The following is a 17,074-nucleotide window of genomic DNA, read 5'->3' on the forward strand; positions in this document are numbered from 1 at the left end:
TAGCATACTTGCACGTGGCCATACATGCAAGTAAAATGCAGTGGTGTGGTGGGGGCTCAAGCCAATGCTTGATGTCAAGAAAAATAAAATTCAATCCAAGTAAAAACAGAAACAGAGCACAATTTGTTTTGGCACATAAAAACCATTGTGGTTTTAAAAAGTACAAGCACTCACCTGGTTTGTGAATATTGCTAGATATATGGAGAATCTCTGTTTGCTTGCATTCTACTCTTGTGTTTATCTGACACAGGATGAAGGCTACAAAGGGAAAAATAGTCACAGTGAAGAGGATGAAACGTCAGCGATTCAGACTGTTCACCATCTGTATATTCAGGTTAGAAACTCTTAGACTATGTTGTAGAAGACTGCATTTTAATTGAGCCTAAGGCAGCATTTATACATCACAGGTAGATCATAGGTAATGGTTTATTATGAATGTGCAAATGATTCCCACGCCCCACTTCCCCTAGTTATCTTAGTTCCATGGTAAGGAGGGATGAATTCACAGGAGTTGGCCTTTTTTGTTTTTTAATCTCTGTATCCAGCATTTATTTGGTGGTGGTGATTTTTGAATGACTCTGAAAAGAAAACTGTTTGGCTTAGATTTCTATTTCACCCTATCACAAAAGCTCATTGCATTTAGGATTCAAGCACAGTACATATGAAGTGTAGCCGGTTAGTAATGGTTATTAAAATCACACATGTTCATCCAAAGGGTAGGCTACAAACTTGAACAGTAAATGTTTATATATGCTAATACCATCACAGTGATATAGTAAGAAATGTGTTCAGTGCTAAGCATAACCATGAAGTGAATGTGGCTTCCTGTTTTTCAACTGTTTCTTCATCTTATATCTGAAGATGGAATATTGTGAAAAGAGCACTTTGCGGGATACCATTGACCAAGGCCTATATGAAGATACCAATCGCCTCTGGAGATTTTTCCGGGAAATTCTGGATGGATTAGCTTATATCCATGAAAAGGTGAGCCACATTCATGCCAAACTCAATCGATTAAAATAATTGGGCTTGTATTCCTGTTTGTTTTTGTTTATGCTGTATTATTTTACTGTTAGCTGCTCTGGGTCCAGCTTTGGCTGGGGAGGGTGGGATATAAATTTAAAAAAAATATTATTGTTATTATTATTATTATTAATCCACTTTTACCCTGCCCATGCTCCAAAGTGCTCAGAGCTGCATAGATTTTTATCTTCCACAATAAACTGTAGAGAGAGAGAAGGAATTTCACAACCTTCACCAACCTGATACCTTCCATGTGTTGTTAGACTATAGCTCCCATTATCCCTCACCAGGCTGTCAGGGACTGCTGGGAGTTGTAGTACAAATATCCCAGTCCTAGTCTGACTTTCTACCCACTGGTCCACACTGGTTCTTCTACAATACGAACAATATCCTATTTCAGGCATGTCCAACAGGTAGATCGTGATCTACTGGTAGATTGCAGGGTGTTCCTGGTAGATCCTGGTTGATCTCTGGCCGCTCAGTGATCTCTTTACAAAAAAGCAAAAAAAACAACAACCCCAACTTTGGCTTATTAAAAAAAGCTCAAGCTCCACAACTTTGACTTCCTAAAAAAAGCTCCACAACTTTGGGAAGATCACTGCCAGTCTTTTAACGACAATGAGTAGATCACTGCCAGTTTTTTTATACTGTTAATAGATCGCAGTCTATTGGGAGTTGGATCTCCCTGTCCTACTTGATCTGCACAAATTAGTTACAAGAGACTTGGTTGATCGTTAGGAGTTTTCTAAGTAATGAGTACCTCATTCAATTGTGTTTTAATTAGAGCAAAGGGTATCCTTTCAAAAAGAGCTGCTTTCAGCAAGGAAAGCCCCTTGTAAGTGTATATGTTTAGCATTGCCTTCTTAGGAGCAATAGCAAATTCTTAGAGAAACTTAAAAAAAACTCCTCCATGAAGGAGGAACATGTAGAATATTTAAAGATTGGATCTGAATTTAAGTTAGTTGCACTTAGTTCCCCTTGAAATCAGTGGAAACTAAACTTACATTGCAATCCTATACCAGTACCAGTGGTATCTCAGTTAAGAACTTAATCTGTTCCTGAAGTCCATTCTTAAACCAAGTCTGTTCTTAAACCAAGGCGTGCTTTCCCTAATGAGACCTCCCACCGCTGGTGCCCTTCCACCTTTCAGCTTCTGTTCATAGACCAAGGTAAAGTTTGCTAACCAGAACACTACTTCTGGTTTTGCGGAGTTTATAAACTGAATAGTTCGTTAACAGGGCTGTTCGTAAACCGAGGTACCACTGTACTTGGGAAGTAAATCATGACTAACTTTCCTATTGATTTGAGTTGATGAAGCTAACATAAGCAATGGTCCTATACACACTTACCTGAAAGTTATTTCTGAATAAACATGCATGAAATTGCATCGTTCACTGAGAAGCTCCACTTGGCTTCAGTGGGAGCTTTCTCCAACTTCTCAACAAATTGCACTTCCGGCCACTGTTGGGATGCAGAGAGAAGTCCCCTCTGCAAATTTTAATCAGCAGGAAGACATATATGGAAATATACAGCAGTTTCTTAGGTAACCTGGGCCCATACCATATATATTGATATGTGATCCATATACATACCAATTCTCTCATATCAAACTCTGTTTTATTTTATTAAAAGGGAATGATTCACCGAGATCTGAAACCTGTCAACATTTTTTTAGATTCCGAAGACCATGTGAAAATTGGTGATTTTGGTTTGGCAACAGATCACCCAGCATATGTAGTAGGTGCTTTTTTAAAAGTTGAACTATAAAAATGTATAATGTAAGCCATCTTGAAAAATAATTATTGCTACTTAAAAGAGGCTGCGTATTAGTTTTTGTTGGTATGCACAATGTGGAAGAGCCTCTTTTTGATAGAAGATAATTGTGGTTTTTCACTGCACTGTCTCTTTGTACTTTGTCACTTCAGTAGTATGTATTACATTTTAATCCTACTGTTCTTTTAAGGCACTCAGAGCTCTGTACATTGTACCTTCACATTATCAATCCTTTTGAGTTAGTTCTATCCTGTACATACTGGCCCTGTGAGTTTCATAACTGAGAAGAGCTTTGAATCTAGTACTTGTATCTGTTGCATAGATTTTGGAATATCTACAGTTTTGAACCATCCAACAATCTGGGGAGGCATACAATTCAGGTTTTCTGGGGTTTCTTTTTCAGGCAGACACAAGGCAAGGAGAAGGAGAGGATGGTTTAGCGAAAAGTGATCCTTCTGGTAGGTATAAGCAAATTATTAATACAAAACATTAATTGCTTGTAATGAGAGATGGTAATTACAGGATTGCTAAAAATTTGGACTAATACCAATATTTGGACAAATACTTTAAAACAACAACCAACTTCTCCATTTAAAGAAAATACTATGAAATGCCTAGATTTTCCTTGACTTTGACAGTGCTTCTGCGGCGCAGTTGATAACTAAGTGTTGTCCTTAATAGGTAACTTAACAGGAATGGTTGGCACCGCTCTTTATGTGAGCCCAGAGGTCCAAGGAAATACTAAATCTACTTACAATCAGGTAAAAGTCCCTTTGGAAACTGTTAGGTATGAGGGCTTTTTTGATCCCGGTCTCGTGAGTTGAATGTAGAGATCTTTCTGTGCGTAGGGTGCCTGTCTGCTGCTAGTTTTCGATGCTGAAATTCCTGTGCTCCCTCCAAAAGCTCTGCTGAAGTTCATTTGCCCATTATGACAAGGGAGCCCAGCAAGGAGAGATAGGATTGGCAACACACACGTGCGTGCGCATACACACACACACACACACACAGACTGAAATAATTTGTAAATGTGCCTTCCTCTAGCACATGGAGATCTTAAGATTCTGCTCTCCTTATCTAAATCAAATTCAGTTACAGAATGTTGCTTGAATGTTACGTCAGAAAACAGTCTCAGTAAGGTCCCCCAAATGGAATGGGTCTGCAGTAAGGTAAAGCGAGCAGATTGTGGCTCAGTGCTTAGCCTTATTAGAATGGTTGTAAACTTAGGGGAATGGGCAGTGATGTATTATTTCCCTCTTTGCAACTACACTTACTTATACTTTCAATCTTTTTCTACTAGAAAGTGGACCTCTTCAGTTTGGGCATAATATTCTTTGAGATGTCTTACCATCCATTGACGACTGCATCGGAAAGGATCTTTGTTCTCAGTCAGCTAAGGCTTGTACGTATGAGAGCTTCATAATAACCTGTCAAACATGACTTGTTGCTTATGTCACGTACAGATTTCTCTCTGGATCCAGCATTAAACCCATTGTAAAGCTCTAGTTCCAGAACTTAATGCAAATATATTTTTAAAAATAAATATCTAGACCAGAATTTCCTATTGACCTTTTCCAGAGATTATTCGTTTTTAATCATGTCCCTCCACCCACTAAGCCAATACAAAGTCTCTATAGAGCATAGATTTTATTTTCTGCTGTGTTAAGTAAAATACATTAGACCTGCTGCAAAAATTGTTTGTGATAAGAAAGGGGGCAGCTACCTTCAACGTTGCCTGGGGTGGGAGGAGAACTCAACTGCTCTTACTTTTACTTGTAAAAAGCATGAAGGGAAAGTACAGTATTTGCAGTGGTATTGCACATTAATAGACACGTACCTGATGCAATGGGGACGCAGGTGGCGCTGTGGGTTAAACCACAGGGCCTAGCACTTGCCGATCAGAAGGTCGGCGGTTCAAATCCCTGTGACGGGGTGAGCTCCCGTTGCTCAGTCCCTGCTCCTGCCAACCTAGCAGTTTGAAAGCACGTCAAGTGCAAGTAGATAAATAGGTACCACTCTGGCAGGAAGGTAAACGGTGTTTCTGGGTGTTGCTCTGGTTCGCCAGAAGCGGCTTGGTCATGCTAGCCACATGACCCAGAAGCTGTACACCAACCCCCCTGGCCAGTAAAGCAAGATGAGCGCCGCAACCCCAGAGTCAGCCACGACTGGACCCAATGGTCAGGGGTCCCCTTTACCTTTACCTTACCTGATGCAATGCATAATGAGCCAGTGTCTGCCCTGTATTACATGTGGGATCTATGTTTGCTGTGCAGTGGTACAAACAAATAGCTGTAGAAACTACACCGCCATCTGGCAGAATTGCTGGTGTGACTGCTTTGCCAACAGTGAAAACTCAGTTTTGAGTGGCATCCCTCAGCTGTTAAAACCCTGGAAATATGCACTTGGGCATTCGACTGAAGAACTTGCAATCTTTAAATTATATTGTTCTGAATGCAAAAAAAATCTGGTTTTGGAGAAGTATATCTTTTGCAACTTTCTTCATGTGTGATTCTACTCTGCTTTATTTCCCAGCCTTCTATTGAATTTCCAGAAGACTTTGATGAAGTGAAGAATGCAAAACAGGTATTCATAAACCTTTTTCAATTGCTGTGTTCTGTGTTCTCAAAGTTTAATCATAATCTTACCCTCTTTGTTTCACACCAGTGCACGCCCAAGCAATTACAATATAGCACTAGAGACAAAGGAAAATAAATTATAGAAAGGGGAAGTGAACTACTGACACTGAAGTGTTAAGCCTGCAGAGCTCATTAGAATGGCTCCAAAAGATTAATTTATGTTTTACTCTGGAACTTATGCCACTTGTGGAATATTGACGTTACAGTTATTTACGTTAAGTGTGGTGTTGGGAAGATGCGACTAAAAAGAGGAATAATTTAAAAACAAAACAAAACAGGACTATATATTTTTGCTTCTTTTTTTAGAAATTGGTTATTGCTTGGCTGTTGAACCATGATCCTTCCAAGAGACCAACTGCTATGGAGCTGTTAAAGAGTGAACACCTTCCTCCCCCTCAGATGGAGGAGTCTGAACTTCACGAAGTGCTTCATCATACTTTAGCAAATGTGGATGGGAAAGCTTACCGGACAATGATGGGTCAGATATTTTCACAGCGCATCTCTCCTGCAATTGATTACACCTATGACAGTGACATTCTCAAGGTTTGCTTTCAATTTAATGACTAATACCCTGCAGGAATAATAAAATAAATAAATAACCAACCCACAGCTGCTGTTGAAATCTGAGGTCTTACGGCGATGCTGCCAGTTTATATGAATGTCTTCAGATGTCACACTCATCCAGAACTGAATACTTTTGCTTGATATCTCACATAAGGTTATGCATGTCCACCTATGCAGATACTAGATGATGATATGGGCGAATAAATGCCCTACTCCTGACTGTGCCCCCAAATGCCTCACACCAGTGATGCTTGCACATAGATGTAGATTTCCAATGAGCAGATCAACTTATCTGCATAGCAGGTAACAGAGAGTTGCTTGGAACTTAAGATCTGAGACTTTCCCAACTTTTCCTTCCCACGGCAGCCTCCTATAAAGATGTTTCTGAAGGTTTAGGAGGGTACCTATGGAACAATAGCAGCTCGGGCAAATTGGTGAAAACGTCTTGTATATACCTTGCGAGAGCAGCAGAACTGCTTTCTACTTTTGCTAGGAATGAAGGTTATGGGAATTAAGCATTTTCAACACTTGACAATGTGCCATATAAAACTAAGTTGCAGTAGTAGTGCTTCCAACGTTGGCATTAAAGATGTCAATATCTGTGTCCCCTTCTTATGCTTGAAAGCACAGAACATGCAGTTATAACTACATGTTCTTTTCCTTTTACCAGGCTACATGGAGGAGGCACAAAACGTTTGCAAAAGCTTTTTGTGCCCTGTCTCCAATGCCGCTCTTACTTTTATTTATAGATGTAAAATACTGTTAAGGCATGAGAGCATAAAGACTCCTGCTCCCAATTTAATACCTTTCTAAATGACTAGAAATGTGAAAAACAGGTGTTGCAGGGGAGACATTATTTTTAGCAGCGTTTTTAGCAAATGGTACTGTTCTGACACCTCTGTTGCATTTTCCCTTTATGTCCTCGGGCCTTTTTTTGTTTTTTAAACCATCTGGATTCTCTCCTTTTTAATCCTCACATAGCACAAAAATTCTGAGGCATGTTTCTGAGCCTAACCATCATATTTCCAGGAATACTGTAATGGTTAAACTTTGAATTATTAGTATAAAAAACACCCAACAGAGTGCAAAGGGGCCAATATTCAATGAAATGATCTGTAGTTAAAACTAATGTTAGACTCTTTGCTGAGTATAACATCCATATTGCTTTCTCATGGTGTGACAGTATGGCTGTTCTGATTTGAGCTGGCTTGTACTTTGGATGTTTCCAGTGTTCAGAATTCCTTATGTATCATGATCATTCTTGATTCCAGGGCAGTTTTTCGGTGCAGTCAATCAAGATTCAGCAACATGTATGTGAGACAGTCAGCCGAATCTTTAAAAGACATGGTATGTATGTTTACACTATTGGTTCTTGAATTTTTTTTATACGTAAATTGGGGTAGGGAACTATTTTCTCTCTCAAAAAAAAAAGTGGATTACAGAGAGATTGATCAGCTTAAAGATTTTGCCTTTTTAGTTTTTCTTCTATCTTTAAAAATTGTTTGAGTAATTGAATGAACTGAAGGCAAATAATTGAACATCAAACTGTTCACCTTTCCAGAGCCAGTCCAAAAACACTGTCCGTTGTGGGCCGCTGTGGTAATTTTAATTCCCCTACAACAGAGCACGATTTGGCAGGCTTATTCTGCCAAATAAGATTCAGCACATATTCTAAATTTTCTTACGTCAGGTAGCATTGATGGGCACAATTTTCCAGGATGATCTCTATTGAAATTAATGGACTCTGCCCAGGAACCCATAATGCTCCAGTTTATTCCAGTAAGGTTTTCACAAGAAAAATTATGTGTGAATTCTATGCAAAGAGAATTTAAGTGGTCACCAAAACTACAGCAGCAATTCAGTCTTTTAGCAATGAGAGAGTCCTCTTTCTTTTCTGCACCTATTGCAGGGATAGGCCCAATATCTCTTACAGAGTCTTGACCAGCCAATCATGAACATACAGCTTTCTTATTAAGAAAAAAAGGAATGTTACATAAGAGTGCAATGGCTTTCTAAAATTGTCTGTTAGTTCCCTGCTTGTGGTGCAGAAATGAGACTCTCTCAACCATTTTTGAACAGGAGCTATCAAGCTGCACACCCCCTTGCTTATGCCTAGGAACAGAAAACTGTACGAACACAATGAAGCTTCATATTTAATGGATCACAGTGGGATGCTGGTGATGCTTCCTTATGATCTCAGGGTGAGTACTAGTGTGGAGTTAAGTGATCTTAGAGTTTCTTCCTAGCCTCTTTACCAGCTTTCCTTCATTGACGATGAGGGCTGATTCAGACATTGATGTTGGCATTGTAGGGTGTTCTTCCATGCAGCTGAATTCCTATAAGACCTTACTACTTTGCAACCACTCTCCCTTCCCTCTTAAAATATTCTCTCATGCGGAAACCTGACGCATTAAGGAAACAATTTCTAGTGTTTATAAAAGGCAGATTAACTCAGAATTGGCTTCACGTAGTCAACAACACATTCCCAGCGTGACAAATTAGCTTCGTTTAGTATTTTTGTCACTACAGTATAGTAAAATAATAATAATAATAATAATAATAATAATAATAATAATAATAATAATAATAGTAAATGATTGTGCAGTCTGATTGGAGGAAGTGTTTTAAATAATGTTATTAGCTGCAATTGAAAAGGTGCTCTGACGTGCCTGTTCCTTTTTACCTCCTTATTTATTCATGTCATAGTTTCGGCCAATTCTGCTAAAAATAAAATGCTCATTTACACGATTAAACTAGCAAGAATTTCAAAGGGTTATTCTGTTCATTTAGCTATAAAATATTGATTACTGGAAGAATTTCACAAAATCTGAAACCACATAAATTAGAATGATAGATGAACCTACTGGAAATTTTGGTGGAAAACTTTCACTAGCATTGCCTATTTGGAATTAACATGAACTTTTGACAATTATGGAAATCATTTCTGAAGTCCTATAATGATAGGAAGCCTGATTTTCTCTGTTTCATTAAGTACCATGTTCACTGCAAAATCATTTCAACTACTTTTGTTTGATATGATTATTTTTTAATTTACTATCTGCATTTTACATTTTCCCCTCCAGATTCCTTTTGCAAGATATGTAGCTAGAAATAACATAACAAATTTGAAAAGGTAAGGGCATGGCCCAGGAATTATTTCATTCTTTCTTCAAATGTAGTACCTGCCTGTCTAATTTTTGTCCCTTTATAGGAGAGGCCATAGTTCACACTTTGCATCTTGTACCATTCCCTGGCATTTCCATTTACAAATGAATCTTGAGTAGCAGCACTGGAGAAGGCTCAAGTCACAGCCAACTGTTGCAAGCAGAATGGGGTAGATGAGTCAATAATGTTTAGCACTGTAAAAGGCAGCTTCATATCTATTTGCCCAGACCTTTGGGAATGTCCAGTAATTGTTGATCTCTGCACATGATTTTATTGGCTGTGTTGATATATTGTACGTTGCCATTTTTTGTGTTGTAATTGTCCCTGGAACCTAGGGTTGCTATATTTCAAAAATTCCTGACACCCGCAAAGTTGTTGAGCTTTTTTCCTCCCCCAAAATAGTAATAAATATGGTAAATAACTAACAATAAATAAAAATGGTTTAAAATGTAAAATATTCACATTTTCCTCCCGCCCTCCCAGATATTGTATTGAGCGGGTTTTCAGGCCTCGGAAATTAGACCGCTGTCATCCGAGAGAGCTCTTAGAATGTGCTTTGGATATAATCACTCCTGCTGGCAACAGTTTTCTACCTATTGCAGAAGCAATCTACACAATTTCTGAAATAATCCAAGAGTTTCCAGTGTTGCAGGCAAGTGTTCCTCTGTTTTCTTTTTTTCCAAAACATACAGTGTTTTAGTTTTTGTTTAGTTTAAAAGAAGGAGTCTCTTCCTCCTCCTGCACTTATCCCCTTAATGTTAGGGCAGAGTAGGAATGAATTTGGTTCATTTTATAGCTTGCCTTACAGAAGTCTTTCAAAGTTTTATGCAGTTTAGTTTTTCTTGCCTCTCTACCCAATTGTAACACATCTTTGCCAGACTTCTCATCAAGGAGTGTATGTGTTTAGTATCTGTAAGCAAGACATTAAGGAGAAAATGTTGGATTTTCCCAAAGATTTTGACATACTTTCCTTTGAAAAATCTCAAAACATTTTAAGGAAAGAATTTGCAGAGAAGAAGCAGGTGTTATGAAACTGCAGGGAACTTGTACCAGCTAAGATCACTGGAAAATCACGCTGAGAACAGAGCCACAGTCCAGCATGGCATAAACGTAGCCTTCATTTTTATTTATTGAAGCTTATATGTTAATGATTCTACAAATATTTATATATTAAATACCAGATTTGAATAACTGGTTAGGATGCCAAGAACTGCTTAGATTTATGCAGTGAAGTTGCATTAGCTGAACAGAGTATTTGATGTTTTCTGACACACACGCTTCACACCACAATACTATCTTCCAAGCTGTTTTCCAAACTACTCCATTTCAAAACCACTTTTTGCAATGCCAGGGTAGAGCAAGAAGGCTTCTGTTGCAAATAAATGAATCTAAGCCTGATTAGACTCAGAGAACAAGTTTCATGGTTCATTGGATCCTGACCACTGTTTTCAAGTTGTACACAGCTAACACGGCTTAAGTGCAGTTTCAGATGAGTTCCTCCAAGTTTGAAGTACACCTCCATTCTGATGTGCAAGACACAATACTATATATTAGGAGATCGGATGATTAGTGAACTTTTTTTGCTGAATTAAGGAAGCTCAAATTTGGCTATCATTAAAAAGGTAATGGGCATAAACACCAAACTTTGCTCTTTCTTAGGAAAGAAACTATAGCATCTTCTTGAATCACACTGCCTTACTGAAAGCTATCCTTCTGCATTGTGGGATACCTGAAGACAAACTCAATCAAGTTTACATCATTCTCTATGATGCTGTGGTAAGTCATTTATGTGTTCAGTAACCACAAGACTTCTTTATTGGTTGCAGACAAGCTGCATAAATCATTGCAGTAGGTTTTGAAGGAGTGGCCAGCGGGATAAGGAAGAGCAGGCATTCACCAGGATCACAGAGAAGAGGAAAAAACAATGGGTTCAAGTAGCAGGGAAGTAACATTAAGGTGAACATTGGATCAAATGTCCCCAACTGCCTTTAGGCTGTGATGCACCAGCTCTGCTTGCCGTGATTCAGCAAAGGAGATTTGTACACACATCTTGCTGGTTCAGGAACCCTGGAGATAGTGGTGTGGATGCTTATTCTTCATACAGCATTGGTTTTCCTGTGGGCAGCATTTGTCCACAGCCACATTCTGGCACATGTTGCATGTAAAGCTTTTTTTTTACATAGGAAGCTGCCTTGTGCCTGTCCATCTAGCTATCAGGCTTCAGGGACTCGGCTACCTCCCCTCTTTCTGTCCTTTTATGTTTGTACATATTTTATGGGCTAATAGCCGTAAATAAATAAATAAATAAATAAATAAATAAAATACCTCCCCTCTTTGGCAGTAGATAAGCAGAACAAAGCAAAAGGAGTCTCTTGCCAGTTAGAAATTTTAATGCTCATAGCGGAGAACAAAGAATCCATTTCTAGGAATGAAGGTGCTCCCAATTAAGGGTTCCACCTATTTCCCCTCTCGTCATCCACGTCACTTCCGCACCTTGCAACCTGATCTTGCAACCACTTTGCTTTCTGTGCTGCCACCTTATCTGCACTCCTTGACCTTGGCCTGAGCAGATGGATGCTTTCCAGCGAAAGAGTCTGTTAACTCTCTCTCCCACTTCTCCTCCTCCTAGCTGTTTACCACCCAGTTCTTCCCAACTTTTGTCTTCTGAACTATGTCCCTCTGCGAACCACCGTTCCAAATCTATACTGTCCCACTGCTCCTGGGAAGATTCGGGATCCTAGTCAGGAGCAGCAGGAGGGGGAGACTCCCACCAATTCCTCCTCAGTGCAGCCTCCGCAGCACGGTCCCTGACACCAGCTCAGTATAGTCTACACTGACTGGCAGTGGCTTTCCAGGGTTTCAACCCTGATATTTCCAACCCTACCTGGAGATGCTGAGGCTTGAACCCTGGGGCCACCTGAATGCAAAGCAAATACTTCACCACTGAGATACAGTCCTTCACCCAAAGCATAACCAGAGCAGGACTTAAGATCAGTTCAGGTGCAACACCAAATTCCAGGATTTGCATTCAGACCTTCTTCCAAGGGCAGAGACAGAATTGTTGGGTTTCAGAGGGCAAGAAATGTTTAGCTGGGGTGTACCATCGGCACAGTGGTAATACTTGCCTGTATGCTTGCCTCAAACCTCCTCAGAGACTTTTTTTAACACACCCAAGCATTTGAATGTTGATGCATGTCTCTCACTCAGTGGATTATTTTTAACTGTTTCTTTCTTGTATTTTTTATTTGCAAATACAACAAAATGTTCTGTCACAGTGATCATTTGTGGGAAATATGTACTTGGGGGATGTTTAGTGTGATCACTTTTAGTTATAATCGGTGTATGGTTTTTAATATTTCTTCATTTTCTATGTAAGTTTCCTTGAGACCTTCCAATATAAGGAGACACGTAGATAAAGTTTAGTAATAATCTGCATATAAATGTTGAACATTTTATGGGTGACAGGACAGAAATTTAAACGTCACATTTCCATTTTATTTTATAAAATTTAAGCACTGCTTGGTTTTTAAAAAAAACACAAATTCTCTTTTAAGTCCCGCCCCCCCCAACTAAAAATAAGAGAATATCAAACAGCTTGTATGTTGATCATTTATTTTGCTGCAGACTGAAAAATTAACTAAAAGAGAAGTGGAAGCCAAGTTCTGCAACATTTCTCTATCATCAAACAATGTAAGTAATATGAAAATGCCTTGGTTGTGTGTGTGTGTGTTTTATTTTTGATGTATAGATACATTTATAACCCACTCGAGCCCTGAGAGATTCTCAGAGTGGTTAAAAATTAAAAGCAGCATGTTCAGTTTTCTTTCATAGTACTATGGAGTTTCAAGAGAGTACGCAAATACTTCCATGAGCATTTTACTTAACCTTTCTTTTTATATTCTCCTTCTCATTTATAACAGGCAGGACATAGCTACTTCCTCCCAATACTGCAGTCTTTTACATTGGTTGGCTTTGACCCGCATGTATTTTATATTTAAGTTAGCTGAGATTTCTCTGTTGGAAACAGACAGTATTTAAACATACTGAAACCACTGGGAACTGTTGCCAATACACAGATCACACCCATTTTTCTATCTAAATCAGGAAAGGGCACTAAGGTGCAAGCTCAGTGCTTGGAGGCAGCAGTGAGCTGGAAGTAGGCCAGTAAATTGGAAGCTGAATCATGAAAAGCAGATATGCTCCAGAATGGTGACTGGAAGCTCAGGAGTGCCTCTTTCCAGCTCAAGCTGATTCACCAGCTTTGGCTACTTTGGGGTGGAGATGACTTGTCCATTGTACTCCATGCTCTGCTAACTTCCGGAATAGGTTGTTGCAACACACTCTCAATGGCGCTGCCCTTGAAGATGATGCAGAAACTTCAACTGGTACAAAATGTTGGTTCAGAATACTGGCTGCAGCTCCATTTAGAACTCACATAAAGGACCCCTATTAGGTCCAGTCGTGACCGACTCTGGGGTTGTGGCGCTCATCTCGCTTTACTGGCCAAGGGAGCCGGCGTACAGCTTCCAGGTCATGTGGCCAGCATGACTAAGCCGCTTCTAGTGAACCAGAGCAGTGCACGGAAATGCCGTTTACCTTCCCGCCAGAGCGGTACCTATTTATCTACTTGCACTTTGACGTGCTTTTGAACTGCTAGGTTGGCAGGAGCAGGGACCGAGCAACAGGAGCTCACCCCGCCATGGGGATTCAAACCGCCGACCTTCCGATCAGCAAGTCCTAGGCTCTGTTTAACCCACAGCACCACCCGCGTCCCTAGAACTCACATCGTCCCATTTTAAAACAGCTGCTTTGTTTGCCAGCTTGTTTTGCTGATAGGGCTTTCTGCTCTTGTGCCTTTAGTTCCAACCAGCACATAGCAATTCCTACATATGTGCTTTATTTATACCCATTTCTTGCCTTTCAGCTTGCTCAGCTGTACAAGTTCATTGAACAGAAAGGGGAGTTGCAAGATCTGATGCCGTTGTTAAACACGATATTGAAGCAAAAGACAGGGGCCACCTCGCTGGTGAAACTTGGCATGAAAGAGCTTGAGGAAACAGTGGGTCTGCTGAAGAAACTTGGCATAAAAATTCAGGTTTGTAAGAGTTTTTTAAAAGTCAAAATAAATGGGTTAGAACGGTGTTTCTTATGTGTCAGGCCACTGATTAATCGTAACAGATCTTCCGGATTTAATTGCCATAAAGAAAGCATCTACTGAAACTAGTCAACTTAAGTGCGCAACATGTAAAAAAATTACAATATGTAGTATTGGGGGGCTTTTACTTTAAAGGGGGTGGGAGATCTGGCCAGTTTACTTAGGTCATTAATTGAAAATGACCAGTTGTACACCAGTGCAGAGGATAAGCTTGAGACAGATGAATAACAATAGCTCTTGCACACCCCACCCTGTGAAAAGCCAGGCAGGAGGGGATAGATGCTGTTTAGGATCACTGCTGCCTTCCTTAGGGAATTTCAATTCTCATTTTAGTACCTGAAATAACTTTACATGCTTGTTAATTTGAACATTTGTACCATTTCTGCTTACTGCAGTTGCCTTAAGTCTAAGATGACAACATAAACTCAACATTTTATCTTGCAGGTATCCATAAATTTGGGGCTGGTTTATAAAATACAGCAACACAATGGAATTATTTTTCAGTTTATTGCATATATTAAACGCAGACACAGGATAGTTACTGACATTCTCGCTGCTGGGGGAAGATATGATCATTTGGTGAGTGCTTATAAATTTGTGCTTATAAATTTAAGCTGTGATTGATACTTTTCTAGTATACCTCTGCTTTTTGTCTTCTCAGATTCCACAGTTCAGAGGCCCACAAGCAGTTGGTCCAGTTCCTTCAGCAGTTGGAGTCAGCATAGCTATAGACAGAATAAGCTCAGCAGTTTTGAGTATGGAAGAGCCTGTACGTTTGCATTCCTCTGCATTACATTTTTAAAATCATTTAAATGTAAACTCAGCAAAGAGTAACAAAGCTGCAGAAGTGTTAATCTCTTTCAAACATTATCAATGTCATGAAAATATAACAAATAATCTTAAGACTGGTAATGTTTGTTTCCCTTAAGTTTTTCATTACTGCAATTGGGGTCATGCAAATAGTGAAGGTGGAACTAATACCTGGATGCTTCCAACTGTGTAACGTAGAAATGCATGTAAACTTTTTTTTTGGAGGAAAAAACAGTTAAACTCTTTGTTTCCAAAAAGTCTCTGTCGGCTTCTCCAAATTGTTGTTTGCCCCCAGTCTGTGCACCTGCCAAGATGTCCATATAATTATGATTATTAACCAAGAATATGACCATTATTTAGTAGCTAGGACTGCTTTATCTCTATCAAAAGCAAAGTTCACTGCCATTCTGACTTGTTTCAAAACCAGTGGTGGGGCAGTTCCTCAAGGATTCTAACCATTTGGTCCTCCCCCCTTCCTTTTCTTCAAGATTACAGTGAGCTCTTGCGACCTGTTAGTCGTTAGTGTTGGCCAAACGTCAATGGCAAGAGCTCTCAATATTGTTCAGAAGCTCTGGGCTGCTGGAATTGCTGCTGAAATCATGTACGACTGGTCCCAGGTAAATCGCCTAATATATTCATCATAGCACTCAATAACTTCCAGCTGCACAGCAGGACTCTCCCCCCCCCCATACCCTTGATTTGTTCTGTCCCCCTGGAACATATTTGGGGATGACTGACGGAGCGACTCCTGTTGTGTAGCTTGTTCCACCCGTACAAGGATTTACAGTGGTACCTCAGGTTACATACGCTTCAGGTTACAGACTCCGCTAACCCAGAAATATTACCTCGAGTTAAGAACTTTGCTTCAGGATGAGAACAGAAATCGTGCTCCGGCGGTGCGGCGGCAGCAGGAGGCCCCATTAGCTAAAGTGGTGCTTCAAGTTAAGAACAGTTTCAGGTTAAGGACAGACCTCCGGAACGAATTAAGTACTGAACCTGAGGTACCACTGTAGTTGAATCCCACCCCTTTAAAATTGTTGAAACCTTATAAAGCTCAACAACATATCTTGTATGAGCACTCCTCAAGTTTGCCCAAGCAGAGAAAACTTGATACTTTTGCCTGGTTTGGATTATATTTATTACATTTTTAAAAATATTTCCATTCTTTCATGAGAACTTAGAGGGGTGCAAAATTATACCTCCTCCCCTCCCCGCCCTTATCCCCACTGCAACGCTGTGAAGCAGATCAAGCTGAATGACAGTGACTGGCCCATGCAAGCTTCGTGGTAAGGGAGGGATTTGAAGCCGCCTCTCCTCAGTTCAAGTGCATCATTCTCAGCCAAACTGCCTTTCTGTGTGTCTATGCAGAAAACATTCAGCGCTGTGAAATCTAATCTTTATTTTTTTTGTGTAATTTGTGATCGTTTCAGTCCCAGGAGGAACTGCAGGAATATTGCAGGTGTTCTGGGATCACCTACGTGGCCCTCGTCTCTGATAAAGAAGGAAATCATGTAAAGGTAAAAAGTGCCTGGGTTGCATCTTTCCCCTCCTGCTTTTCTTCGCCTTGCTGATGATGCTTAAAGGAGGTCTAAGTCTGATCAGTGTCTGGATGGGAGCAATTCAAAGGGGAATCAGACACCTGTTTTGCATTTTTGTAGGTGAAATCGTTTGAGAAGGAAAGGCAGACAGAGAAAAGGATTTTGGAATCTGATCTAGTAGATCATCTGGCTCAGAAACTGAGGACCAAATTCTGTGACGAAAGAAGCAACAGGTAGCCGCTAATTGCATTAGGAGTAGGAGTGGTAAAATTTGTATGCCACTTTTCCATATAAATGTGTTCCAAGGTGGCTCACAACTGAACAAAAACGCAAATCAGTACACCGTTACAGTAACAATCAAATGCAAAATCATTTCAAAACACAAGGCAACAAATACCACATTTTGATTATAT

At 39.9% G+C, this 17,074-nt stretch overlaps 1 protein-coding gene across 1 annotated transcript in view; it reads left to right on the top strand.

Annotated features, from left to right (window-relative positions):
• Positions 1 to 17,074, top strand: part of EIF2AK4 (eukaryotic translation initiation factor 2 alpha kinase 4) — a 41,558-nt gene that overhangs the window by 18,749 nt on the left and 5,735 nt on the right. Inside the window, exons 14-33 of the mRNA XM_081207704.1 lie at positions 251 to 334; positions 862 to 984; positions 2,656 to 2,760; positions 3,200 to 3,254; positions 3,478 to 3,557; positions 4,094 to 4,195; positions 5,326 to 5,376; positions 5,736 to 5,972; positions 7,265 to 7,340; positions 8,073 to 8,194; positions 9,077 to 9,126; positions 9,642 to 9,810; positions 10,818 to 10,934; positions 12,783 to 12,848; positions 14,083 to 14,253; positions 14,758 to 14,892; positions 14,975 to 15,082; positions 15,612 to 15,740; positions 16,554 to 16,640; positions 16,782 to 16,894. Coding sequence (XP_081063830.1) covers positions 251 to 334; positions 862 to 984; positions 2,656 to 2,760; positions 3,200 to 3,254; positions 3,478 to 3,557; positions 4,094 to 4,195; positions 5,326 to 5,376; positions 5,736 to 5,972; positions 7,265 to 7,340; positions 8,073 to 8,194; positions 9,077 to 9,126; positions 9,642 to 9,810; positions 10,818 to 10,934; positions 12,783 to 12,848; positions 14,083 to 14,253; positions 14,758 to 14,892; positions 14,975 to 15,082; positions 15,612 to 15,740; positions 16,554 to 16,640; positions 16,782 to 16,894 — 2,180 coding nt within the window. The remainder of the gene's footprint in view (positions 1 to 250; positions 335 to 861; positions 985 to 2,655; positions 2,761 to 3,199; positions 3,255 to 3,477; positions 3,558 to 4,093; positions 4,196 to 5,325; positions 5,377 to 5,735; positions 5,973 to 7,264; positions 7,341 to 8,072; positions 8,195 to 9,076; positions 9,127 to 9,641; positions 9,811 to 10,817; positions 10,935 to 12,782; positions 12,849 to 14,082; positions 14,254 to 14,757; positions 14,893 to 14,974; positions 15,083 to 15,611; positions 15,741 to 16,553; positions 16,641 to 16,781; positions 16,895 to 17,074) is intronic.

The sequence above is a fragment of the Podarcis bocagei genome (genome assembly GCF_964188305.1).
Source record: "Podarcis bocagei genome assembly, chromosome: 1".
NCBI classification, from domain to species: Eukaryota; Metazoa; Chordata; class Lepidosauria; order Squamata; family Lacertidae; genus Podarcis; species Podarcis bocagei.